The sequence below is a fragment of the Aplidium turbinatum genome, chromosome 18 (assembly GCF_918807975.1).
Source record: "Aplidium turbinatum chromosome 18, kaAplTurb1.1, whole genome shotgun sequence".
Lineage (NCBI taxonomy): Eukaryota > Metazoa > Chordata > Ascidiacea > Aplousobranchia > Polyclinidae > Aplidium > Aplidium turbinatum.
The window spans coordinates 8,987,925-9,015,519 of record NC_137489.1 but is presented as its reverse complement, the minus strand read 5'-3'; the positions used below and the strand labels follow the sequence as shown (position 1 = coordinate 9,015,519).

Below are 27,595 nucleotides of genomic sequence, written 5' to 3'. Positions count from 1 at the left end.
CAAAATTTTACTGTAAAATTGTGAGCACGGTTAGCTCATAAAAATGAAGTATAGTTATCTTGGAATTATTATTGTGTGTGCCATGATATGGGAAAGTTTGTCATTCCAGGAATTTAGTAGTTTTGGTGAGTACCTTGTAAATTCAAAATATTCAATTTTTGAAGGCGCATTTACACGACGACTGTTCGGCAACACTAAAAGGTGGAAATGCAGAAGCTCGGAAATAAGCCGGTCGTGAAATGGCGTATTGTCAGCAGAAGTAGCGATTTAATGCCGATGTAGAAAACGCGGAAATACGATCTTGGCGTCCATATTGTTTAACATAGCGATAACTTCATCATGAAAGAATGAAATGTTGCAACATGGAAAAAGGCGGAAATGCGATTTTTAACAACAGCTCACCACCGAACCTACTTTCATGTTGAAATATCATTGAAAGATATTGTTCAGAAGCAATTGTGAGGTCATTAAATACTTTGACTGTTTTAATTCCACAGTTATTGGAGTAAATTTCGAAATTTAATGGAATTTATTGAAATGAAAAAGGCGGAAATGCGATATTTAGCCACAAGTCACCACAAAACCTACTTTTATGTTACAATATCACTGAAAGATATTGTTTAGAAGCAATTGTGAGGTCATTAAATACTTTGACTGTTTTAATTCCACAGTTATTGGAGTAATTTTCGAAATTTAATGGAATTTATTGAAAGAGGAAAAAGGCAGAAATGCGATTTTTAGTCACAACTCAATACCAAACATTTTCTTATGCTGAAATATCATTGAAAGATATTATTTAGAAGCAATTGTGAGATCATTAAATACTATGACTGTTTTAATTCTAAAGTTATTTCGGCTTATTTTCGCGTTTCCGTATTTCCACCTTTTAGTGTTGCCCACGACTGTTTGTTGCTTAATTAAGCTTAACTTTTTGTTTATTTATGATAATCGTACTTAGTGCTGCTTACTGACACTTAAGCGAGAAAAAATACACTCCAGTACAAACAGCTTTGCCAGAACACTCACTTAAAAGTGAGTTCACTTGAAGCGTGCAAATATTTACACCAAAACCTCAGGTCTACTCTCAGTAGCCTTGTCTGGCTGTTAGGCAAGCAACTAGGAAGTTTTTAGTTGTTGTTTTGTAATGGATGCACCCATTGGCGTAATTTTTTTTAAAAATTTGTCGAAATTAGGGGTGCTCTAACTCTAAGTTATCTTATGAAAATTGTCAATATAGGCTAATCAATTGAAAACCTGACCGATGGAAAATGTTAAAACAAATGACTCAATCTAATAGTAAATTCAACCATGTTTAGCCTACGTCATGAAACGTCGAATCAACATAAAAGATAATTTTGTCGTATGTGTAATCGAATAGACTGCAGCGGTGTGTCAAACGATCAGATAGAAATGAAAACAAGTATTACATGCGAGGCGAAAGTGATCTTACATTGAATATTGAAATATATTCGACTTTAATTTGTTCACGTCTGCCTTATAATGCGGCTTGCTATAAATTAATTACATCCAAATTTGTTTCTGCGGGTCGTTGTCTTGGAAACAAACTCCGTGACAAGTTCTTCCATGTTTAATTTCTCCGCCAATTCGCGATGACTACCCTACCTATAACGGCCAAATTGTTCAGTCGTTGTTGCGTTTGAGTGCTGCGAAGGTAGGTCTTCAAGCGCCGTAATAACGAAAAGGAACGTTCGGCTTCACAGGAAGAAGTCGGCATAACAATGTAAGTTACCAAAGCTGCATATATATTTGGCATTATATCGACCATTGACGGCTGTGCAATGAATTTCTGACGTAGAGTATTCACTGTCACAACATCACCGTCACGTTTGCAACAAGCGAACCACTGTTTGCGTTCACGCAGCAAATCCTTGCGTTCCCAATCACCATCATAAAATTGGCTTACTTTCGTAACATCGGCTTCTTTCATTGTGGGATTCTCTAGCAGCTCTCGTAGCAAGTCTGCCATTCGGTATGATGAACAAGGGAAACGGCTAACGATTGCATCTGACGCCGTTTGCAGAATGTTTTTGTAGACGTTTGAGTAGAAAACAGCAATTTTCTTCGAGCCAGACAAATTGTTTTCTCTCGAACGGCACTTCTTGACGCAGTGCGCGTGTTTGTGCTTAATTGTTACGCAATAGTACAATCATGTCTGCCTTTGATATGTGTGGCGCTTAGGGTGGCCAAAAAAAATTGAAATTTTTTATTTTTGTTTGCACACCCTCTCATTTTAGGAGGATTCATGAAAAAATGACACTGTGAAAATTTGAAGTGAATCCAACAAGAGGAAGTGCTCTCCCACCGACCTCAAAGTTTGCTTTCTTTGGCATAATTTGTCAAAATTTTTTGAATATGTGACGTAATTCTTTTTTGACTTATCTCTACATTGCAGTTGCAGCATTTTTGTGTTAACCATTGTTTTACTCTGAATTTATGATATAATAAGTGTTTCCACATGCAGAAAAACAGAAATAATACGCAAAATAGATCACATTAACAAGCGTTTGGTATGAAATTAAATGCACTAAACTTTAGCGAAAACCGCATAAAAGTACGTTCACCAGTCACGATCGCAACGCTTCAGGTGACAACACATTGCCCAGAAATTGCAAGAGAAATGTTTGTAAAGAGTCAAGCCATTGGTTGACTTTATTGCACTTGTTGGAAGCAGCTTCCTGTGGTGCTCGACCACTTGATGGAGAAGCTGGAGCTGTTGTTCATTTTTTGTCAGGACTTCATTGAAGTCAGTAGCTAATTTTACTGCCCGCTCTGCACAATCATTGACGGCTTTGAGATGACGCCAAACTTTGCATGCTTCTTTATAATCATCACGGTCACGCCATGTGTCGACAGAAGCAGTGACTCGAAAAGGTTAAGTGAACGCTGTGTTACAAACTGTGCCAGAGACGTTAAAACTTGACAATTTTGTTTGGGGCAACACGACGAACATCTTTGGGAAATGGATCTTTCTTAAGAGCATTAACGATTGCCTTCTTTTCAACATCTGTGTTATTATCACTGAATAAAGGCAGTGCAGCAAGATCCTCACTGAAGTACCACAAGCGCAACCTCAACTTTTTTCTGCCACTTGAGAAATTGCATTGTCAACCTCTTTATAATCCTCTGTGAGCTGTAGCATTGCTAGGTCATTTGTAGGGGCAGATATTGATGAAGGTGCTGCAAACCAAAAAGTGGCATAGATGGTAGTAGTTAATATTACTTCATCTGCAACTGTACTGCACGCAAGTGGCAGTGTAATCTTATTGACCTTCATCTCGTAGTAGAGACGGCGAAGAACCACACCCCATACAGGCAGCTGACATGGCCCTCAAGAGAGTCAACAAATGGACACCCACTCTGACTCTCTTGAGGAGCCATGTCAGCTGCCTGTATGGGGTGTGGTTCTTCACCACCTCTACTACGAGATGAAGATCAATCAGGTTACACTGCCACTTGCTTGCAGTACAGTTTTTGTGAGTGAAAGCTAATATCGCTACCACTGCAAAGACTCACGTTGTTACCAAACTAAAGCGCATCCATCAAGAGCATATAGGAGAATCAAAGCACAAAGGGAGGCGAAATCCAGCTTCCCAGCTGACCTCAGAAGCTGACTTCACCCAGAGCTTGTGCATTATTTGATATTGCACATGCTAACTGGGAATGCCGCACAACAATACCAGAAGACTGCCAGTTTTTGATAGACCAATGTGGTGCATGACAGATACTGATGACAACAGAGGACCCAATGCATCGGCAAGCTGCTGCAAAGTATAGAAAGCGCAAAGATGATGAACAGAGACGCAACAGAAATCGCATTGATCCAGTACCATCAAGTGCTGCTGCTTTCTCATCTGAAAATGATCAGCAGATGATGAAGATTCTTCCAGTGACCCACTGTTTGCACCGTAAATCCAAATAACACCAAAACAAAAGAAAACCCAGTAGGAGCAGCCATTACCAAAACGCTGCATTATCGAATTTACTGTTTAATGCAGCACTGAACAGAACTATAACATCGACAAGTCAAGATGTCGTCAAGCAACGATGATCGTCACTCCTGCTCTTGCTGCAGCTGGAATTGATATAAATGAATTGACAATGTCACATTCCTCTGTCATGAATGCTTGAAACGCCTCACGTGAAAGCCTGGCAGCTGCAGTGCGGCAAAAATTTAAACCAACAGTTCCACTTTTCGCTCATTTTCATGGTAAACATTTGACTAATGCCAATGGCACAAAGTGCGACTCTTTGGCCATTGTAGTTTCTGGTATGCATGTTGAGATACTGCTTGGCATTCAGAAGCTGCTTGTTGGAACGAGATCATTAATGGGCCAAAAAGTAGTGGAATTCATACACAAGTTGTAGCAGAGCATTTAGCTGCACTTTGTTTTGACGCGACATCAAGCAATACGAGAATCCACACTGGAGCTATCACTGTCGTGCAACAGGCATTTAATCAAAGGTTGCTATTTCTTGCATGCCATGATCTTAAAGTCGTCAATGATTGTGCAGAGCGGGCACTGGGCAGTCAAATTAGCTACTGACTTCAATGAAGTCCTTACGGAAAATGAACAACAGCGCCAGCTCCTCTATCAGGTGGTCGAGCACCACAGAAGCTGCTTCCAACAAGTGCAAGTAAAAGCCAGCATGCCAACAGCTCCATTAAATAAAATCAGTGGCTTGACTCTTTACAAACATTTTTGTTGCTTTTTCTGGGTAATGTGTTGTCACCTGAAGCGTTGCGACCGTGACTGGTGAACGTACTTTTATGCGGTTTTCGCTAAAGTTTAGTGCATTTAATTTCATACCAAACGCTTGTTAATGTGATCTATTTTGTGCATTATTTCTGTTTTTCTGCATGTGAAAACACTTATTATATCATAAATTCAGAGTAAAACAATGGTTAACACAATGCTGCAACTGCAATGTAGAGATAAGTCAAAAAAGAATTACGTCACATATTCAAGGAATTATGACAAAGAAAGCAAATTTAGAGGTCGGTGGGAGAGCACTTCCTCTTGTCAGATTCACTTCAAATTTTCACAGTGTCATTTTCTCATGAATCCTCCTCAAATGAGAGGGTGTGCAAACAAAAAGAAAAAATTTCAATTTTTTTTGGCCACCCTAGTGGCGCTGCGTGCCACACACAAATGTAAAACACTGAAAATAATGCGCTTTGGTGAAACGACTTTCAAGAAAGAAAAAAAACGTTATTTAGCAATTAAGCAAAAAATGCAAATTTCCATTTGAATCGGTGTATTTTGTATGCAAACCAAGACCCAGGGGTGCTCTCGCATTTATGTTGTTAATTCAGATTTTCATTTTGGGGTGCTCAAGCACCCTTCGCACCCCTGAAATGACGCCTATGGATGCACCCATTGTTTTTTGATCACACTTGTTTCTAACTTTTTAATTTCACTGAGGTGTCTAAATACTTCTTTCAGATGTAAATTGCATATTTTTTTTGCAACCTTAGCTTTTTTGCAGCATTTTTTACACTAGTTTGGTTTTTATTTTTGACCATCACAACAAAAATAATACTTGTCAATATTTGGAAACCATTATTGAATGACTGACAACAACTTAAAATGCCAACTCACACTTTAATCTTCGTGTCCACATTCAGGCATGCCTTTCGGGTTCGGCCACGTACCTGAGTGGTGAGATTTGATTTCTGAATTGTAGAACATTCTCTAATGTTGGAACAATATACAGATGTTCACATCGAGACAAAATACAAGTGTTTATCAATTGTACTTTGCAGATTCAATAAAATCAGAAAGGAATGTTTATCATCCGGTCTTGAGCACTTTAAAAAAATATGAAATGTTTAAGCCTTCTCAATATGAGGATTATTTTCATGAAAGAAAAAAGAGACACCTCTCTACAGAAATTCAAAATGTAAGTAGTATATGTTGTACTACTATATAATAATGTTATAACAAGTGCAGGCTGTTAGACCAGTACCAGTACGTTTTATTGACCATGTCTAAGTTTAACTTCAAGTTTAAGTCTGGTGAAGCACTGCATTATATTCAAACTTTAAAATACAAATTGTATTTGATAATATGAAGAATGTTGAAGATACACTATTAGTCACTAATAGAAAAAAACATATTAATATTAGAAATATAGTTGAAGGTAGATGAGGAATGCAGGATTTTGTGCCAATGGCATGACAAGCAACACCCAGAGATCCAATGGTGCAATAGAAAGATGCAATTAATTTAGAAACCGTTGTTTTGATGAAGCATTTACATGTAGATGTAGTGAATGCAAATACAGCAGTTTTAAATTTTAAGCCCACAGTTAATATGCCTGGTTAATTGCTAAGCCTTATTTAGTCTAACTAAAAGTCTGCTTTATAAAACTAAATTCCATTCAATAGTATATATAAGCCCAATTTTTTAAAATATTTTTATGCAATGAAGTAAAATAGTGCCACAATTTACCATTTAGTCCTAGTGGAAGTGAAAAGTAGTAGCCTATCTTTAATAATTAATTATTTAATCATTAAAAAAGATGTAGTATATATAAAGTTTTTATTATACCGTGCTCAAATTATTTACAATAACAAAATTCGCTCAACTGTATAATTGTAGTCTAAGAATTGGAGTATATACTTTTTGAAAACACGGAGCCCACAATCCCACATTTGCTTTGGACAATATCAAAGTGGTTGCTAACTGTATTTTATATCAACAGAAACCTGGCTTGCATGTTGCACAGACATTTTTTACAATTGAGTTCGAAGGCAAAACTTTTATATTGGATGTTTCCATCAATGAAGAGCTGCTACCTCACTCATTTAATGTGGCAACATTTTCAGAAACAGGAAAATTGCAGTTTCACAAGCCAGCAATACAGGCAAGCCCATGTTGTAGAACATTTTTATAAGTGAGTTGTAAAACTGCACTTAAATTTTCGGCTCACTGTTGGTGTATACTTTCAGGAACGAAACCATTGCTACTATCAAGGCCATGTGAGAGGGGTTCAGGGCAGCCAAGTTATAATGAGCACTTGTCATGGACTGAAGTAAGTATCAGTGTTCAGGTAATTTAAGCTTGGAATTGTGTTTTTTAGAAATATGTTGCTGCCATATAAAGTAGCATATTGTAAAGTATTGCAGTGGTTATTTAACATCACTTTTTTGTTGAAATCGTTCTCGCATTCCAAGATGCACGAACAATATATGCATATTATATGTGGTGTATGCAGAAGGCCAGGGCACAGAGGAATCTTGACTTGCTTCCAAATGTCAATTGTCGAATAAAGTTTCTTGCTTGTTTTGTCAGTGTGGAACTAATTGGATCTTATTCTATTACTCAATTTCTGATTGAAAAGAAACGTAAAAAAACTAAGAAAAAACAACTAAAAGTTGACTCTATTCTTTGTTAAATTGCTGTTCACCTAAACTATAATTAATTTAATAAGCTCTTTGAAACCTGAAGGAATTCTAGCGTTTGGTTATTATTACAGTCAAGTCAGGGGTTCTTAACGTAGTTTACTTGCTTCCTTAGGATTTACAGCAGTTTGGTTTATTATGTCATTTTAATCCAATTTGCTCTGATGTGAGATTGTCAGACATTTATTATAGTGTACTGTACAGCAAAGGTGAGCTTTTTTCCCAATTTTACGCAACACTGCATCATTTCTCCATAGATTTATCCGTTTCAAATTGTCTAATGTCTATGGTCATTTCAATTTGTGTTGGCTCAACTGTGGAGTGTGAAAGTCAAAAATTTCATATTTTTACCAGGCGAATTAATTAATGAATATCAAGCTTTTTTGTTTTTAACATACGAGACTGCATGGAAAAAATCCCCATGCATGATTCTGCCGTGATTTGCACTCGGAAAAGAATTGTGAAAATTACTCAATAGGTTACTAGCCGATGTTGACCGAGTACATGCGTTGTGCGAGTAAACCACTTCCGTCATTTGTAGCTTATGATTCAGCTTCCTTGTCACACGACACCTTTTTAAAAAATGTCAACACGCCTGACAAGCGTTATTATTTTTTGTCTGCTGACGTTAAAACGACGTACAACTGAAAACGTTGGTAAGCAATGACAATTGACATTTCTTTCGTGCTTTATTGTATTTGTTGCGCTGTGGAGGATGGGTTTAGGTGGCTCACGTTTCCATTGAGTATTTTTTTTCCAATATTGCAGCTATCGCCATTGTGTTTGTGAATACAACGAACCATTATTTCAGGTAATGCTTTAAAAAGACGGGCAATTATGATTCAATGACAGTGATTTTACGTTTTTGACTTATCAATCTTGCGTTGTTTGTCAACAATTTCATTAGTATAATTTGTTGGCTTTGCTTGTCATTAGCTTTGCTTTTCATTAGTACATATAGTTTGAGAGTTTGCTTTCTTCGGAATGGCCCGTTTCGGTGAGTCCGATCCCTTAACGGGGGATTTTTCCAATTTTTTTTTTAATTATTGGGTATCGTAGCCTAATTATCATTGCCGTTTTAGGGTTAGGGGGTAGGGTTAGAGGTTAGGAACTCACCGAATCGGACTCACCGAATCGAACTCACCGAATAGTAGCAGACCCTGCTTTCTTACACCACACTCACGACAGGCATGGCACAACAACACAATAGGATTGAGCATACTAAGAATATATTGAATATGTTGACAATTTACGTCAAAGTTTTGAGAAAGGTTTGTTGGTGATTTCGTACATACAGCACGTCGCTGCCATGCATGCAACAATGTACCGTGCTTGTTTTGATGATCCTACATAATGACTTTCTATTGACCTTGGAAGTGTTAACACGACTGCCCGCCCAAGCAGTAATTGGCAATCATAGTGTTTCCGCAGTGACTAAGTGATCGAATTGATCGCGCTTTCTCCAACTTGCGCAAAGTTAATTGGGTTTTTATTGCGGTTACCCAGTCCTATACTGGTGAAGAATGCGGTGAAACGTGATTGATTGATTGGTGAAACGGTGAAGCGTCATTTGCGTATTTTACAAACCATCAATAAATAAGAATCAATTGTCGCTTGAAGTGACTATACAATTAAAACCGCAAACTTTCGTTCGTACGACGAAGCTACAAGGCTAGCGGAAGCACAGACGTTGCCTCCCACATCTACCAATGTCTGGCCACCCTGCAGCTACACAAAAATCAAAATTGTGGTGTACCTTGCTTATATAACCTACCGGGTAAAACGTTTTCTTAAAGTGAGACATCTCGCTTGTTTTAGTTTTCTATTTTTTCACTTTGTTTCCCGACGTTTAACTGTCGGCCGTCTGTGACTTCTTTGTTGGATGAGTTGCATTTTTATTTTCTATCCAAGTCAGAAAAATTTTAATAACAAAGAAAACATTCAAGGCTTTATTTTTACAATTTATTTTTAAACATTTCAGGTATTGACTTATCTCGCTTGTTGTTAAAAAAAAGTATCACACTTTGCCAACTTCCGCAGTAACATGGAAAGAGAAAAACGAAAGCAAAGTGCAAGTGATTTTTCATGTCTATTTTTTTTACTTTTTTCAGAGGTTGCATCATTCTCCCCGACGACTTTCTCATCTTTGAACCATTGCTCAACACAACCACGCAACGCTACCAACATGTTCCGCACGTTATTTATCGTTCAAAAGATGTTATAAGTGACAAACCAAATGGCACTTGTGGACAACAAGATTCTCCATCTGACCTTCACTCATTCGTCAACAACTTGCACCAAGATGCAGCAGGTACCAATGCAAAAACGTTAAATGTTTTTCGTGTGATGTCATCGTGAAGCCGAATCCATTGTGTCGCGTTTAGAGCAGTGTTTTTGTTTTCGTGATCGTTCTACGTGTGACAGAAGCATAACTGCCTTTGGCGGTCGTACTCCGATGACCTATTCCAGTAGAGTTTCTAATTTATTCGTCGTGACTGATCTTAATTGTCAGTAGTAGGTTTATCTATTGATTTGAAAACGCTGATTTTGAATTTTTTTTCTATGTAAAATGTGCTGAGTTTGAAGGACTTTACCAAAATTGAATCATGTAGCAAACTATCGTTGTACACTTACTTGCTAATCTAAAATGTTCTTGTTTTATGTACAAAATAATTTACAACTTAGTGTACAGTCGTATTACTGTATGTATTTGCAGCACTATGTTAATCCCACTAAAATAATTGTACAGAGTGTTCATAAAGTCCTGTTACAATTCTTAATGACGAAATTTTAACAATGGTTTGAAGATTGTGTCATCAAAAAATGGAACGTTTAGGCCTATGCATTTTCTGTTTAGCAACCCTGATTTGAAAGGTCGCCTACGTTGATATTTTGCATTACAGTTACGTTAAGCTGTTTTTTGTGTTTTAAAGCTATGGTACGCAAAGGTTCTCTCAGCTTTATCTCACAGTAGACTGCTTAACCGGATGAGAGTGGTCCTTGCAGACGTCCATTGAGTTTTCAAAAGTCAGCAAACCCGGTGAAATAGAACAACTTCCGCTGTTTGTTATGGTCAAGACGTTAATAAAAATACAGTAGAACTCGGTTAATCCGGATTCGATTTGACCGGCGATTCCATCCGGATTAGGCGAAGATCCGGATTAACCGATGACGGTTCTATCAAACCTAACTCATTTGTACTTCCAGTTTCATCCGGATTAGGCGAAGATCCGGATTAACCGAATCCGGATTAACCGAGTTCTACTGAGGCTATTTGCTTTCTATCGAAAGCCGACTGATTTTCTGTTGTCTTTAGGTCTTTTTGGCGCGGCCATCAGAATGAAACGCGACATTTCGAATGAAAGAAAATTTGTTGAATTTATGCTCGTTGTGGACAATGCTTTCGTAAGCTTCACTGATTTTTGTCTTTTAGCTTACTGTATGAATATGGGCAGCTATTGGTTGCTTTCTTTGTAAATGTTAAAGTTGGATATTGTGTTTTATTAATGCTGAAATCAACACACCTTGAGAGAGGGTTGATTTCAACCTATTTAGAATATAACGTGTACCTGATAAAGTATTGAAAAAAGGTGGATCAGTTCCTACACAAGTTCAGACCCAGTGAGGATTTTTATGAAATATCTTTTCATAAAATGAAATCTAGTTCAACTTTTAAAGTGATTTTTGTTTACGCTGCCTGCCTTATGTCAGTCACCTTTGTACTTATAATGCCTGTATTACTTGTTGTAACTTGTGTGTATGTGCGCGAACGGACTTGTTCTTCTCTATTTTCTTTGTATTAAGTTTTCTTGCTATGAAAATACCTGTATATAGAAACTATCGTGCAACTTCTGTTTTATTTCTTTTTTTTTTTTAACTTTAGTGACAAACAAAAAAAACGACCAACTTTACCTTAACCAATCTAAACTGATGAATTTTTGCTCAACGTAGTCAAAAAATGAAACGTGTAACTTACAAAAAATGTGAGATCATGTGAAGGCAAGCGCGAGACTAATTTAGTTTCTTGCGCGGGCTTGCGGTGATCGAAGCCAAACGTCACATGTAATCCTCTATTAGTTTGATAAATTAGCCACATTTACACTCTTTCTGCTTGCTCTCAGAAGAAGCTGAAGCTAGCTTTTCTGTCGTGCCTACATGATTTCCTTCCTGCTACTATCATTTTCTTGTTCGATTTTCTTTGTGTTTGGTTTGTGCCGAGTTATGACTCAAAACTAAAGCTGCAATTGCACAAACGACCTTTGTAGATTGTCATGCGAAATATTTTAACATAACCACGGTTGACAGGTTAATATTTGGTATACCGTACGTGTGTGCTCGACCGTATAAAAGTACACGATAGACTCCTAGAAACAAAATATTTTTAAATGTCACTATCTTCCTGCCTCTTTCTCGAGTACCGAATGAGATTCCGTGCATTAATAAGTTAATACATTTAATTTTTAGTCCCTGACTTAATATTTTTTCATCTCAGGCTGAAAGACTTGGCGACCCAGTGGCAATTCGGTCCCACGTAATAGAACTTGCCAACTACGTTGACGGCTTTTATCGAAAATTAGGCATTAGAGTTGTATTATCGGACGTTGAAATTTGGTCACGTGGAAATCAGTTTGAAATATCCAGCGATGCAAGCACAGTAAGTGGAACTTGACATTTTGTTAGAACATTCTTGGTTTGTGATGCAACTTGTTTGTAAAAGTTTAGGAACGAAGTTTTGTTTTGGAATTTTGTTTGTAAAAGTTTAATAAAAGTGTACTTTAGAATCGGACCACCGGACTTGCGTCGTACATTATCATCTAGTACGGCAAGGTACATTGTTAATGCTTGCTTTGTTGTACAATTATTTCGCACTCATAAATTCTTTGAAACCGCAACGTCTATTCGTCGTTTGTGCTGAATGTTACTGCTTAGTTGTGACGTACAATATACAATCTTGTCACATTGACCAAGCGACTTCACGGCATTTTTTTTACTGCCAGGCATTGGATCAGTTTCTCAATTACCGTCAACAGCGAGCCGCCACTGAGCAGCCGTCCTCACCCTGGGTTTACGCTGATAATATTCATTTGTTGTTTGGTAAAAGCTTTGACGGAACAACTATAGGCATGGCATCGGTTGGAACAATGTGTAGCTTTCGCTCTGGAGGCGTGAATCAGGTAAATGCGAAATTCTATTATTTTGTTGTTTTTGTATGTTTTAAATTTTCTGCTAACTTGCTTGCTCATAATTTTTTATCCTTATATATATGGTTGTAAATACCTAATCAAGCATTTTCCAATCAGCGTTTTAATGTATGACGTCACGGATGTCACATGATGGAAATGTTGAAAACGCGTAACCAGTTTTATTGTGAAATCAGCTGGAAGTGCTCTGTCATTTCATGACAGCTATCACGGACGCACAGTAAATTACTACTCTCGGCCAAATGCATTACATCCTACTGCAATAGTTTTATTGTGATGGTCGCAATTTAGTTTTTCGGAACAACCATAAGAAAACTTTTAAATCACAGATAAGCCTATGCGTTTGTAAATGTAAAACAATGTTAAGTACGAATGCACACGTGGTTAGTGGTTACTGGTTGCATGATTCAGCAATTTGGGCAAAAATTTTACACCATTTCTTAACATTGCCAGGACACAAGTAGAAACGTATTGAGCACAGCAGCCACTGTGACGCATGAAATGGGTCACAACTTCGGGATGCGTCACGATACCACGGACTGTGAGTGTCCCGCACCTTCTGCTTCAGATTGCATCATGGCTTCTCGATCTGGGTTAGTGACAAGTTTAGATCACCCACACATTTTGTAGCTTTATTTTACAATCACCTTCACAGGTATCCTATTAACATACGTGGCGTTTTTGGCCAACTTATATATCATAACGCACTATGATGAATCTCCCACTCCCTCCCATCTCAAGGGTGTTATGTGCATGTGCCAGTCCTACAAGTTTAAAAAAAAAACATGATACACTCTTTTGGTGTAAAATAAACTATTACAATGTGTTGCAAGTGGTAATCACTAATCACCCTTTATTCCGATGTTTCGTCAAGCAGACACAATTCACTTGTTCAGGGGACTAATCCGTGGAGTGCTAAGTGACATTTAAATGAATAATTTTGTTTTGCGTTCGTAATGTTGGTCTGAGAGCCTTAGAAATACTGTAGGCTTTTATTTATAATAATTTCTTTTTCCCTTTCCACCCACCATTTTAATCTCATCATATGACATGCAAAGCATTACTCATTTCTTTCTCAGATTTTCTGATAATCGGGCTTGGAGTGACTGCAGTCGAGATTACTTGAAACAAAGCTCTCGCCTGGGCATACAAAACTGCTTGGTGAACGTTCCTCCTCGGTCGCGTATATATGGCGGTGCGAAATGTGGAAATGACATCATTGAAGAAGGAGAAGAATGCGATTGCGGCGTTCCTGAGAATTGTCAAAGGTGAATTGGAAGCATTGTGACTTTTCGCTTTCTTCTTATTCTTTCATATGAGACAGGATTGTTCAACTTTCAGGGCAGATGATGGAAAGCCAGGTGAGTGTAGCTTCGTCCAGTGCTGCTATACCATGCATTCCATTTGGTGCCTTGTAAATGTCATTCAAATCCTTCGTTATTCAAATCCTTTGATAAAAATTTTCAACTGGATGTTTTTGAATGTCCAAGCTCAAATTGAAAGTGAAAGACTTGTTATCTGGGTTGTATCATATGAGACAGTGCTGATTGCTACAAAAAGCCTGTATTAAGATTTCGACAAGTTGAAACACTGGAATTCGTTTCTAATGTTTTGAAAGAACTTTGCTTTTTTAAGATTTACTCCACCTTAGGTCGTGTTTGTTTTTTGATTTGAAGTTGCTGTACGTGTTTTTTTCTGAATAGAAAATACTCTTTTCCAATAACAAACAATTTGACATAATTAGGCTTAATCATTAACTTCTTGGTAGTGTTTGATTTATTCACAAACAAGATTAAACGAGCGGTATTTTTTGTCAGTTTGAAAATTAAGCTACGTCTACGATGATTTAACTCTCAGTCTGTGTGCATTTAGACATCAACTTGTAGCGCAACTTTCCTCCTAGAACAATTTATGCACAAAACATACCTACAAGTAGAAACTTTGAGCTCCCAACGACAGTAACTAGGACCTACGTTAGTTGTTCAAAGCTTCTACAATTTCAAATACGCAAAAGCGTTGGAATTTAAAAGAGGCTTTCTCAGACCGACGTTATTTGCGCTTTTTGGTGCCCTCTTGTTTGCACCATTAAGCTATTCCCACCTTTCAAACACTTAGTTTGGGTGGACAGCCAGCTCCAAAAAACCGCAGTTGTCCATAGCTTTTTGACCGAAATTTCCACTTTTACACCATTAAGCTATCACCATCACTTACTTTTTCCAGTAAATGCTGCAATGCTACGTCATGCCAGCTGCTAGCTAATGCTCAGTGCGACCGAGGATCGTGTTGCAGTGGGTGTCGGTACATATCGTCTGGTAGTGAATGCAGAGGTACTGACGGCAACCAATGCGATTTACCAGAATATTGCTCCGGTCATTCTCCAGATGTAAGAAATTTCAGAGCATTTGCTTTTGCACAAATTAAGCGCTCACTTTTCATAATATTAACTATTTTAGTCTTTTTAGCAACTGATTGTTTGTATTGATAACAATGTATGACACAATGTTTTATCATTGATGCTGTTTGCAGGCAAGAAGCACTGTTCTATGTTAAGTTAAACTTTCGCCGAAACTTAAGTCTTAAAAATTACTTTATTCATGGCTACCTAAAGATACGGCCTGATTTGTTACATTCCGCAGACTTTTCAAATTTTGGTAACTGCCTGAATGGAACTTTCTAAAATTAATGTTTTAACGTCTTTTTTGTTTTCCCCAGATGACATAATAGGTTTTAGCATCACCATTCACCAGGGGCCACATACTATGCTCTTTGTACGAACACGAATATTTGTGATTCGGCAATTTGGTGTACTATGGTCTTCGTTACGAAAACTTACGAATATTCGTGTGAAGATATTTTTGTTCGTACGAATATTTTTTTGTTCGCACAAAAATTATTGTGTACCTACGAAGACATCTGCGTCCCTAGGAAGACTTGTTTGTACGTCATAATTTTTCGAAAATCTTCGTAAGAAAGGAACTTTGTGGATTTTTACGATTGGGCAAGACCATTCGTAACTTTCACGAAGATTTTTTACAAGTAAAGTTTAGCTAGACCCAAGCATGCTTGCTCTCTATTGCAGTTTTTAGGATATCAAAGCAAGAAAATTTATTAGATTTGCAAAGGCACTTTATACCCTGTTATTTTTTTGGTGAAAGATATTACGATGTAGAAATACAAGAAATAAGCGGAAGTTGGAAACTCATAATTTTCAGCAACAATAGTAACCACTGCAGGCTACTACGTCTATGCGTTTTCGGAAAGCTGTTTTCGGAACATTTTCATTGTTTATGACATTTATAACTTGTTTGATTGCTAGGCTGGCTAAAAAAGAACTGTAAATTTATGCAATACGTTTTAGCAAAATTTTAGAAAGCATTCTTGTTGAGTAGGCCATTTATAATCATGCTTGTTCTTGAGTAGGCCAATAATAATCATTGTTTTAAATGTAATTGTCATAATTACTTTCTAGTAAATGACGTTTTTTTTTATTCGTAAAAAACTTTTGCGCTCCAAAGATACGAACAAAACTTACAAAGACGAACACGAAGATTTAGATTTTGTTTTGTCAAAAACACTTGAATCGTGTTTTATTTTTTATTCGTGAATTGTTTTAGGGAAATTTTGACTGTTAGTAAAACATTTTGTTAAAATTAAAATCTTTATGTTTTAAAGTAGTCGCACAAAACTTCCCGAAGAAAATATGTAAACACGAACGGCTTAGGAATGTTCGTACGAAGAGCATAGTATGTGGCCCCTGAAAAGCAAACACAATTTGATTCACTGAACAGTCTGATTTGACGTTTTTTTTAATTACTTTTCTTTCTTGTTTACTGCTTCCCGAATGCAACAAAAGGCTTTTATATCAATACGAGTCAGCAAAAAGTGGAAAAAATCTCATTTTTAGAAAGTTCCGGTCAGACAGCAACAGTCGTGAAAATCTAAAATAAGTGACACATCCGCCGCATCGCCAGGTATCCACGCTCTATTAAAAAAAAAGTTTCAAAACGATTTCGCTCCAGCATTCTCTGTATAAATTTAAATATTAGTTATTACAATTATTCTAAAGCAAGCGCAAGGCGCATCTTTACAAAAGATATTCGCTGAGTTGGTGTAACCTAACCTAGCTTCTATGTTTTTAACTTTTTAATCACTGTGCTGGATTTCTATTTTTTTTTTCTGTTAACTTTCAGTGCCCTAGCAATGTGTTTCTTGAAAACGGCATGCCATGTCGTGATGAGGAAGCCACCTGCCAGGAAGGAGTCTGTCTATCGTACGACATGCAATGCCAGACAATTTGGGGACCAAGTGAGTGATCGTTTGATCATTTTACACTACTATGCATTGTACATTTATCTGTCATTTTGAAAAAATGGTTTGCTTTTGTAAAAGTATTCCAGAGTTTTTTCATCTGCAACAATAGTTTCTTCACAACTTAATTAAACCTTCTTCAGCACATAACTTTCAGAATTGTCACTCAGCTGCTGTATAGACCTCGCTTTTTCACCTTAAAAGAATTTTTTTATATGGATGGCGTGTATGAGTAATGAGTATTCAGAATGACTGTGTCTCCAATACATTTCAAAATGCTTTTGAATACTGTACAGCGAATCTTGCCACTTTGCTATAACTACTTTTGGTTTAATTTCTTGATCTGGCCTTAGAGCTTTATCAATAATAATTTATTAATTACCTAGCGAAGCAACGTACCGATTCGCCTATTACTCTGTTATCATTTGATGCTGGCGAGAGTAGGGATGGGCAAAATAGAATAATTAGCTATTCTAGAATATTCTAGAATACTGAAACCGAATATAGAATACAGATATGTATTCTAGAATAATTGACAGTTTTTACCATCGACACATTTTAATGATTTTTATGACTTTACAAAAACAATGAACATCACAAAAATTGCTTGTCGCAGTGTAACTTTCACCAGTCAAACGAGATCTCAACTTGGTGGCAGTTAAACCTGCACTTGAAAAACATCTCTCTAAAGAAGCAGATGTAGCAGGTACACAAAAATATTTTGAAACTAACTGACAGAAACAAGAAAATTGGTTTTTGTTTTGCTTTCCATCAAACAAGGGCGTTTTGAAGAGATGTAGTGAATGCTTTCAACAACGTGAGATATGTATCTATTTCTGAAGCAGGGGAAGCCAAATTTGCTGATTCATCTTCACTACTGCAAGCAGCATCTTCAATCCCACAGCTCAACAAGTCGTCCATGTCACTGTACTGGCATGTACGGTATTACAGGCCCGTAGCCAGCCGGGGGGCCTCGCCCCCCCACCTAAAAATTGTTGCCCCCCCACCTAAAAATTGTTGCCCCCCTGGCAAAACCCCAACATTCTCGAGCAACAGCTACAATTATAATGATTTTGTCCATTTAAATTTTTTTGGCCCCCCTAAAAAAAAAATGCCCCCCCCCCCTTGCTCTGCGGCAGTACAGTAAAAGAGCTAAGACAAAGCCCCCGTACGTACTTCAGCAAGGAGGGTCGCTAATTCGCACACCCTGTGGTCGACGTTGCCCTGCATACGAGAGTGGGAGCCCACAATGTTGGGTAGCTTAGGGAACGTTCAAATATTACGTAACGCTTTTTTTCCGAATTTTTGACTCCCCCCTCCCCCATGTAACGCTTTTTCACTACGAATTCAGCACAAAAAACTACCATTCAGTAATCGAAAGCGTTACATAACGTTTTGCTTGAACCCCCTCCCCCCCGATGTGACGCCAACGTAACATAAACCCTCCCCTCCCCCTCGAAGGAACGTTCCCTTAGCGAAGGCAAGTCGACTGTTGTATTCTACCAGAAACAACTTAGGTTTGTGGTACCGAAATAGAGAAAAATCCTGAAAGCGGATTAAGCTGTTTCGTACCACACTTCCGCAAGACTGTGAGGACTACAAAGCGCTTGACAAGAAAGATCTCTTTAATGCGAACAATGAAACTCGTGCGTTTTTCCGACGCCGCATCGCACTGAATTGATAAACAATTCTACTTTCGCTGCAGCGAATTCGTTGCGATCAAACGGACTAGTACGAAGTAGATCGTTAAAGCGGTTTCAATTATCCGATTTCATATGCATTTTGAAACCGGTTAGACTCTACAACCGGTTATTCTATATTCGGTATTCTATTTTGCCCATCCCTAGGCGAGAGTAGTAGTAACTTTCATTTTTATCTTGACAGCTGCAACAAGCGGTGCACATGTATGCTACGAGACGGTCAATAACTTAGGAGATGAAAACGGCAACTGCGGTCGCAATTCAGCCAGGACGGGTTTTCTCAAATGCCATGAGCGGTATGTTTGAACACTTGCCAAGTTCTATTGGCTCAATGTAAACTGATGTTATATCGAAGTTGTGCCTGTATTATCGAACATGTGTCGGTTGTTGCCACAATATCTACCTTTTTGTCACTGAAGCGTTCAATTAAGGTTGTGATATGAAAACTATGACATTGCATGAAATTTAAATAAATTGGAACTTGAAATACAGATCAATAACAGGACTGAAACGATTAAATATTTCAATTCTTTTTTCTCTGGGTTACATTTAGAACTATTTCATAAAGTACTTCTTGGTATTTGCATGTTTTGATGGAGTATTCCGGAGTAGCAGTATTTCAAATTGCTTCGCAACTGCTGTGAAGTTGGTTTACTGTTAAAATTGACATTGTTGGTAAAAAGTTTTCATAACAAAACAGCATGATGGCACAACATAATGCCAGTTCAAAACAAACAATTGACGATAGTTAAAGCAAGTTAAGTACGTTTTAATAAGAAAACTAAGCATTGTGATATTGTAGTTCTGTATAACCATGTTTTATGCACGTTTACTTAATTTTGGCTTGATTGACCGCAACAGTTCACAACTCGATTATTTAAGACACTTTCATTACCAGGGATGTTAAGTGCGGCAAACTACTGTGCTCCGGTGGCAGCAGTAGACCATTAATAGGAGGTTCCCGAGGAGCGTTTTTAAACAGGGTTACCTTGGGAAGTGAAAAATATGAGTGCAAGACAATCCCTTCTGAAATTACTCCATCTGATGAGCAAGACCCAGGCTTGGTTAGGAGCGGGTCGATGTGCGCTCCTGGGAAGGTAAATTTCAATTTGTTTATTTCATAATCACCAGTCGAATTACACTGTTGACCAAACTGAATGCATTTATTTGTAACCGGTTGAATCAGAATGAATGTAACTTTGGTTGGTGAAGCAGAATCTCAAAGTGAGTGCTGATGATTGAAGTTGGACTTGAATTTGCTTAGTCGTGTTTAGCGTCATTTTCGTTTTCTTTAAAGAAGCTCATTTTCCAAGTTATGCCAAAGCTGGAGTAAAACTTTGTTGTCTAGAAAGACGCATCATGCTTTATAGCATTGCCATGTTGTCATGCATGGCAGTATAATTATAGGTTAAGGCTTTGATGGAGAGTGTTTTATCGTACTCACAAACACAGGATAAAACAAAATTGGTTATACAGCACTGTTTAGCATCCTTTTAATTTAACATAAAAATGCATTTTGACTTCAACTGACAACAATTTCATGCTATAGCAAGAGATGAATTGATTTACCAGACAAGACGCACTTTTGTTTAGATATGCTACAAAGGCGAGTGTCGGTATGCAGCCAATTTAACTTGCTCATCATCCTGTAATGGACGTGGGGTATGTAAAAGTTACACGTATAAATTCCCTACCTTTCTATTTGTTACATGTTTTCAACGTTGGCAATAGTATCAACAACATCTTTAAAACTCCTTTGTTTATTAGAAATGACACTTCATAGAGTTGTGATATTTTTTCAAAGAGTTTGTTTCACCGAATGCGCAAGCTCAACCCACATTGCTATCCCATCAAATTAAATGATTGTTCCCAACGTTTATTGACATATGAATTACATAAAGTGGAAAGTGCTAAATGTTACAATATTACTAATGTTTTGAAAACTTAAATTATTCTTTAATTAATTTTAATATTTATTCTTGAACTGACAAAGTATTTTCGGAGATCTAACCTAGGCAATTTTTAGTATTTTTAAAACATCCATTGCATCCCTGCAATGAATTGTCTACAATTAGTATCATGCAAGTTTTCTTAAATGTGAATTTCTATTTTCACTTTTCACAAAATTTTCAGTGTATGTAAAACTTTATGTTAAGAACCTTCCAGACAAAACTTAAATTTTCACCTTATTTTGATTTCTTAAACCGAATAAAAAGTTTGTTAAGTACAAATTGACGCTTTTGATTTCCTCAATGCAGAGATGCAACAACCTGGGCCACTGCCACTGTGATTATGGTTACGCCCCTCCCTATTGCAAGAACTCGGGAAATGGAGGGAGTGTGGACAGTGGAGCGAGCTCTGGGGCAATGAGTGAGTGCACTTGCGTTGAAAAAGTTTCTTTGTTTGTAATATTCTACCTGAACAATGCTTTTGGGCAACTTCTTTTGCCAAATTTCCCTTTTTGCTACCGAGCTTCGCAAAACAAATATTTTAAGTTATTCTCTACCTGACGGTGATTGGATGTAATCTGCTCACTGCTGAAAACTGTTTTGAATTATCGTTTTTGTTTGGTGACTTCGTTGATTGTATGTTCTTGGGTTACAATGACGTTTGCTATTGTAAGTGACTGTTAGCAGTAGATGTCAGGGATACATAAAAAGCATTGAATCATTTTCAGACATATTTTATTGTCTTGTTATTGCCCACACAGTGTTGAGTAGCACTCCTTACTCGCCAGTTTGCAAAACCATTAAGTTTTTATCTCAGTGGAATGATGATGATTGTAAACATCGACAGGCACTCAGGTGATCTTGCTCTTGGTGATGTTCCTTGTTGTCTTCCCGATCGTCCTGGGAGGAGGTTCGTACGTGTGGTATCGGTGGTGCGGTGGAAGAAAGGAAATTGGACAGTGGAAGAAAAATAGGTTGGTAGAATGATGCATATCCATGAATTTGTGGTTATTTAACTTGGTTTTTACGAAGAAGACTACTGTACGTTTTTTGTGTTGTTGAAAATATAAATGTGTAGAGATCCCCACCGAAATCTTAGTGTTATTTTTTGAAAACCTTTCGTTTATGATAGAATAGTCATTAATTTCTGTAAAATAATGTTAAATGTTGCACGCTGGTTTCTCTGCTCTACTTTTTGGAATACACAGAATTTTCTTGATAAATAAATCGATTGCTGTTTGCTGAAAGAAGCTATATTTATTAGTGACTGATATTTGAAGTAAGTCTGTTTAACCAAATCGTTTCTCGTCTTCAGAGAGGAAAGGCTGAAGGCCGTACGCCGAAACAAGCGAGCTGCCAGGGGCAAAAATGCAGTTGGAGGACCGACTACGAGAGTTTCAAGCAATGTTCCTGATGTTGGGTTCAGTAATATCAATTCAGCTCCAATTGTTGCAAGTAAATATTAATAATCAAAATTTTAGTGATGATCATTTTTATAACAAAACAAAAGAAATTGTGAACTTTTAACTGTAATCATGCAGCATTCGTTAAGCATTAGAAAGACTGATAGACATCGTCCTTTTTCCTTTTGTAAATCCAGAAAGCAAAACCTGTTATTTTTACACTGATTCCACGTCTGCAGACTTTGAATCAATGTAAAACTTGACGGCTTTTGCTGTCTGGGGTATAGTTAAACAAAGTTGTTAAGTTTCAAATCAAGCACAACATCTGAAATATCGTATATCGTTCCCGAGACTCTAACATCGAGTAAGTTCAACTTCCCAGCTTGCAAAATCGGTTCTTTTTACACCAATCCAATCTCTGAAGATATTCAATGAAATGAAAAAAAAAACTTGGCAAACTGTGTTTATTGTAGAAAGAGAGAAGCAGAGTGTATCACACGAAGTTCATAAAACAACTTTGTTATGGAGTTTTTGCTACACAAGTGTGGCTGCGTCAGTGCACACCGTAATGGAAATAAACAGGTTTTTATTGTGATAGGAATAAACAGGTATTTCTACTAAATCAACGATGTGTTTCAGAGCCCCCCGGCCAACCGAGACCAAGCCGACCACCCAACCTTCCTACTGCTCCGAAACCGAATGTCACACCAAATCGACAGTATCGGCCCGTGGCACCACCACCCCTCAAGCCCTCATATCCTGCCCCACCCCCATCCGCGCTCAAACCGTCCCCTGGGTATGCACAGAAGCCATCACCATTCATAAAACCTCCCATAAGATCAAAACCAACTACTCCGGCCCGCTCAGCACCTCCCCCGCCTTCTGCTAATAAAACAAAGGTTTGTGGGTTTCAATTATTTTCAACTAAAAGACGTAAAGAATTTCTTTGTTGAAATAAAAGGTCATTATGACAGAATGTTCTATCGTAGTATTCTCAGCTGAAAAAAACATTTAGGAGTTGTTCAACTATCAGATGGCGCCAGTTCTTTACGTTGATCTCCATCTGCCATTTCACATTAAAGTATGTTCTTTGTTCTCATATTTTATATCACAATACGACAAATTTTGACAAGCCCTTCCCCCAAGGGCGTCATGATATTTGAACAACTCCTTTCATTACATATCAGCGAGAAACAGTTCTCACTGCTTCGACTGGCATTTTCAGCTTTTAAGATTTTTTTCATTGTGTTGTCAGTGCTTTATAAGTTACATGAAAGCTTTAATTTTTGTAGAATAATTCTGTTCGAGCTCCTCCTACTTCACCAAAATGGCCAGCATCGTCTGTTCTGTCCCAGCCTTACTACAGTGCCGTGTTGACCACTGATTCCGAATCAGATGAACCTTCGTCAACGTCAGTTTTACAACGGGCCAAGAAGTTTGATGCTGCAACATAGAAACGTTTTTTTGTTTTTATTTTCTTTCGCACACCTAAGCACTCAGCATTGTAACGTTTTCCTACAGCTCAGTTTTGAATCCAAACAGGGAAGAGCTTGATTTTTCCATTTGAGTGCCATACCACAATTATGTCTTGAAACACAACTGGAGTGTTTTTTTTTTATCGCGATGCTATATTTCCTCAATCTAGCACAATAGTTTTTGGTTGAAACTTTGCAGGAATTGGGTCGTGTGACTGCCTTGGTTTGACTAACATGCTATATATTAACAATATGCCATTTTTTCGTTTACTTGTAGCTCTCGTTTCTTCATTGTCCCAGACAGCAAAATCCGCCAATTTTACATTGATTCAACGCCTGCAGACGTTGAATCAATAAAAGTGACGGATTATGCCGTCTGGGGTGTTTCCAACTATCGTGAACAATCCTGTCGTGCAGTCAAACAAATATCCACTTTTATTTTAAGCAATCTTTCAGCCGACTTCGAAACCATCGTGTAAGCTTTCAGTCGAAGTGTTGTTTATGAAGTAGCGTTTCGTGTGCAAGATCGCCGCATTTAACAAGGTTAGGTTCTTGTGTTTCGGTTCGTGACATGACGTCATCTGCTCAGTTTCGAATGAGCTGTCAACGTCAAGATGCGCTTCCCAACCTTTCCATTTTTTCCGAAGATCGTTCTCGTTGTTGTTGCTTTTTGTTTATTGCTTCAGGTATCCAAAGGGTTCCTTGCTTGTTATATATCGTTATTAGATGAAATAAACTATCTTTTTCGTCAATTGGATTTTAAGTTCACAACATGGCGACCTTTATACCCAGGCCATGACAACATTCGGCTGAAAATTAGACTGAAGACCAATCTGTTAGTAGCCAAAATCGCTAGTACAAGTTGATAGTTTGAGTTTTAATTAATAAATATAGTCTTTGTGTATACTTTGTGTGATTTTAAGTTACTTCTGTGATATTGTTACTATTCAAATAACGGAGTAGATTTTAGCACTTGTGCTGGAAATCCAAAAAATATTTGGCAACACTGGTAAAAGAGAAAATGTGTCATTTTTTTAACGTTTTATTAAGAGTTTTGGAGTGTTTTGAGATTCAGTGATCACACTTTGGCAATTTGAATTCTCAAAACTATCATTTCACAGAGGTATAAAGTAATTTTAGCTTAAATTGCAAAATCAAAATTACATTGGCCTTAAGTCAGATCTCCAGTTCGCGCACGCTGTCAAATCCTGTGTATATACAGTAGATCGCTATAGTTCACAACGAATGTGTAGGAAAAAGTTAAGTTTTCAAAACTTTCTATTTTGATATCGTTTTATCGTCACCAAAAGTTGAAATGATGTAAAAATGATAAATCTTTGTAAGCTGGGTAAAGATTTTTTGCTTTTGAAGCTTTACTTAACTCATTGACGAAAGCTTTCTAAATTGAAACATATATCACCTGTAAAAATTAGCTTCCCGAGTTCTCTTTGCTAAAAAAAACTTCGACTGCGTTGACCTATTGTTTTTGTCAATAGTCTACCTGCACTTCTATCTGAAGATTATTATGTTTCTGATATGCAACGCCAAGCACTTGCTTGATTAATGGGTGGAGAATATCCTAGAAATATCTACAATGCAGTTTAATTAAAGCGCTTCAGATGTGAACTTGTAGTTAGATGTTATTGAGGTATGAGTTTCGTTGGTGTAATTTTTATTAGTTTGTCTTTCAACGTGCAAGGTCTCAAGTAGTTCGCAGTGAAAGATGTTTTTGTTTATTGCAGGAACAGTTGTTCAGCTTTTAATTTTTGCTGCTGCTGGAAAAAAAACTGCTCTGCTCGTTTTCTAGCACTGTCTTAAATAGCAGCTTGCCTATCGAAATAGCAAATAAGTCACTTTGTATGTGTGTTCGTTAACAAATAGTTTTTGAAGTTATCCATATTTCATGCGCATTCTTTTGTAATGACCGCATGGAGCAGTGGTTCTCAACCGTTTGTAGCTTGTGACACACCAACACTTTTCAAAAGGCTTACAACAAACGTAAAAACTCCGTGATTTTACAACATTTATCCCAAAAACCATACGTTTTACAAAGAACTTACCAGACTATGTGATTGTGCATGAATGTGTGTATTTGAAAGGCAAATCAAATCCAACTGGTCTTCAGAAGCTTGTCAAACGTAGCATGTGAATAACACGTTCATTGTACTGAAACTAAAGATGCTGGAGAATAAATTACGTAAAACGAACAAAAGACAAACGAATTACAACATTTCATAAGCAGAGTTTCCTGAATGTTATTGTCACACTCTGAAAGGACTTCCAACTTTTTGAGTTCGACACTCAGTTGCTTAGGTCTATTCTATATGTTGCTATTAACAAACAGGCACGTTACACAGCTACATGAATTTGATTTAACACCACAGTTAAGCTGGCTACCGCTGACACGCAATGTTTTGTATTTAAGTGTTTTATTGCAAACGTGGTGTAGTTGCATGTGATCACCATTTCTTCGATTGTTTTTTTTTTACAAGTGAAAATTAATGTTCACAAAAACTTTTTTTTGTTAAAATCATGTTTTCACTCTTGCAATGAACGAAAGTGCAAACACTTCTTCATTTTGTTCAAAAATCTAAACTGCACCCTGAAAATATGCTGATAATATTTACTGCTTCAGAAGAGTAACTGTTTTTAAACACCGAATGGTTGTTTGTTGGTGCTTGAAAGAATGTGTAAATTATTTCTAGTCGACGTGTTCAGCATGCCGTTTTTATATCACGGTATATTTCAGATCCAGTTATATTTGGTCATGAGAGAACAATCCAAGTACTGTTAGGATATAAATATGCATTAGACTATTAATCGTAGAAACAATAGTTCATTCCACGTATCATTTATTTTAAATGCTCCAAGTATGTATTCTGCAGTGAAGGTATTGTTTCCCAATTTGTCAATGATGCATTTTCATAAGTTATTAAAATGAGGTCATCAGTTACGATATGTATATGTAATAAACGTTTGAATGCTTTATAATATTTTGTATTTCTTCCTCACATATATCGTTCTGTTTCTGTTTTTACGTCACCATATCAGTCATGTGTAGCAACATTCTAGTGATGTTGAACAGAGCATGGTTTGATAGCTTTCATGTAACCGACGTTACTTATTTTTATGTTATTGTGAAAACAACATATATATTCCACCATTTTCTCATTTAATGCAATTCGTTAATCACTTGACCGACTTTTTCAATTTAGTGAAGTCGTTTTTAGTACATGACGATATATATATTTCTTTTGGATCGCAAAAAATTAGACGAGCACGTTTGTCCGCGATTGACAATTAGTAACCTCGGCCTATTGTGTTTTCTTCCATGATACTGCCCAAATATCCGATCAAAACAACTTTTATTTATACAATAAAATTCGCCTAATTCATTATCTCAAGGGGATAAAAAAAAGTTATGAATTAATAGAACTGACGAACTATGCAAACAGGTCGAAACTATATCGACTTCTGTCGGATCGACAAACATATGACGAATAAGGCGAACTGACGAATTAGTCGAATTTTACTGTAAAAACATTTGGTTACATTAAAGTTCGGCTTACATTAATGATCGGCCAACCCCACTAGTGGGGAACAAGCCGACGATGGATTATGATGATGAAAGTTCTTGATTTTTTTTGTATTCTTTTTATATTTCCACTTGCTCCAGGCAAAGTGTGCCTGGAGCAAGTGGAGATAAAAAAAAAACGTAATATAACCTAGCTCCTAAAATGTTCTCTCACATTAACCTCAAAAAACGTTTAATTGATGTTGATAAAGTCAACCTATGTATTAAAACTCCCAAGAATACCATCTCATTATTTAAGTTGATATATTCTTATCAGCATTGCTTATCGCTAGTCATATTTTTGTTTTCGCTGGACAAGTTGCATTGAGAAACGTTTGTTTTTAACACTAATTTTATGTTACGTTAAACTAATGTTACGTGGATGTAGAAGATGAAATGTTATTACTTATTGCTTGTTATTGCTGAAATTTTCTTCCATTTTTCTTACATTTTATAATATATGCACTAACTGATGTGAGAATATTGTTTGTAGTTTTTGCTTTGCCAGAATAGTACAGCGCCAAAGCATCAACATTATCATTTTGTATTTCAGATGTTT

General features: G+C 37.1%; 1 protein-coding gene across 1 annotated transcript; it reads left to right on the top strand.

Annotated features, from left to right (window-relative positions):
- LOC145787152 (zinc metalloproteinase-disintegrin-like berythractivase) lies at positions 1–27,509 on the top strand. The gene is made up of 20 exons (XM_082598881.1): positions 1–125; positions 5,786–5,922; positions 6,727–6,888; positions 6,974–7,056; positions 9,538–9,737; positions 10,743–10,831; positions 11,919–12,080; positions 12,424–12,600; positions 13,081–13,220; positions 13,707–13,895; positions 14,848–15,010; positions 16,818–16,932; positions 18,820–18,931; positions 19,534–19,732; positions 20,229–20,297; positions 20,894–21,005; positions 21,432–21,558; positions 21,900–22,039; positions 22,627–22,886; positions 23,280–27,509. The coding sequence occupies exons 1-20, from the start codon at positions 44–46 to the stop codon at positions 23,439–23,441; spliced, it is 2,880 nt and encodes a 959-aa protein (XP_082455007.1). The 5' UTR covers positions 1–43; the 3' UTR covers positions 23,442–27,509.
- Positions 27,510–27,595: the final 86 nt, after the last annotated feature.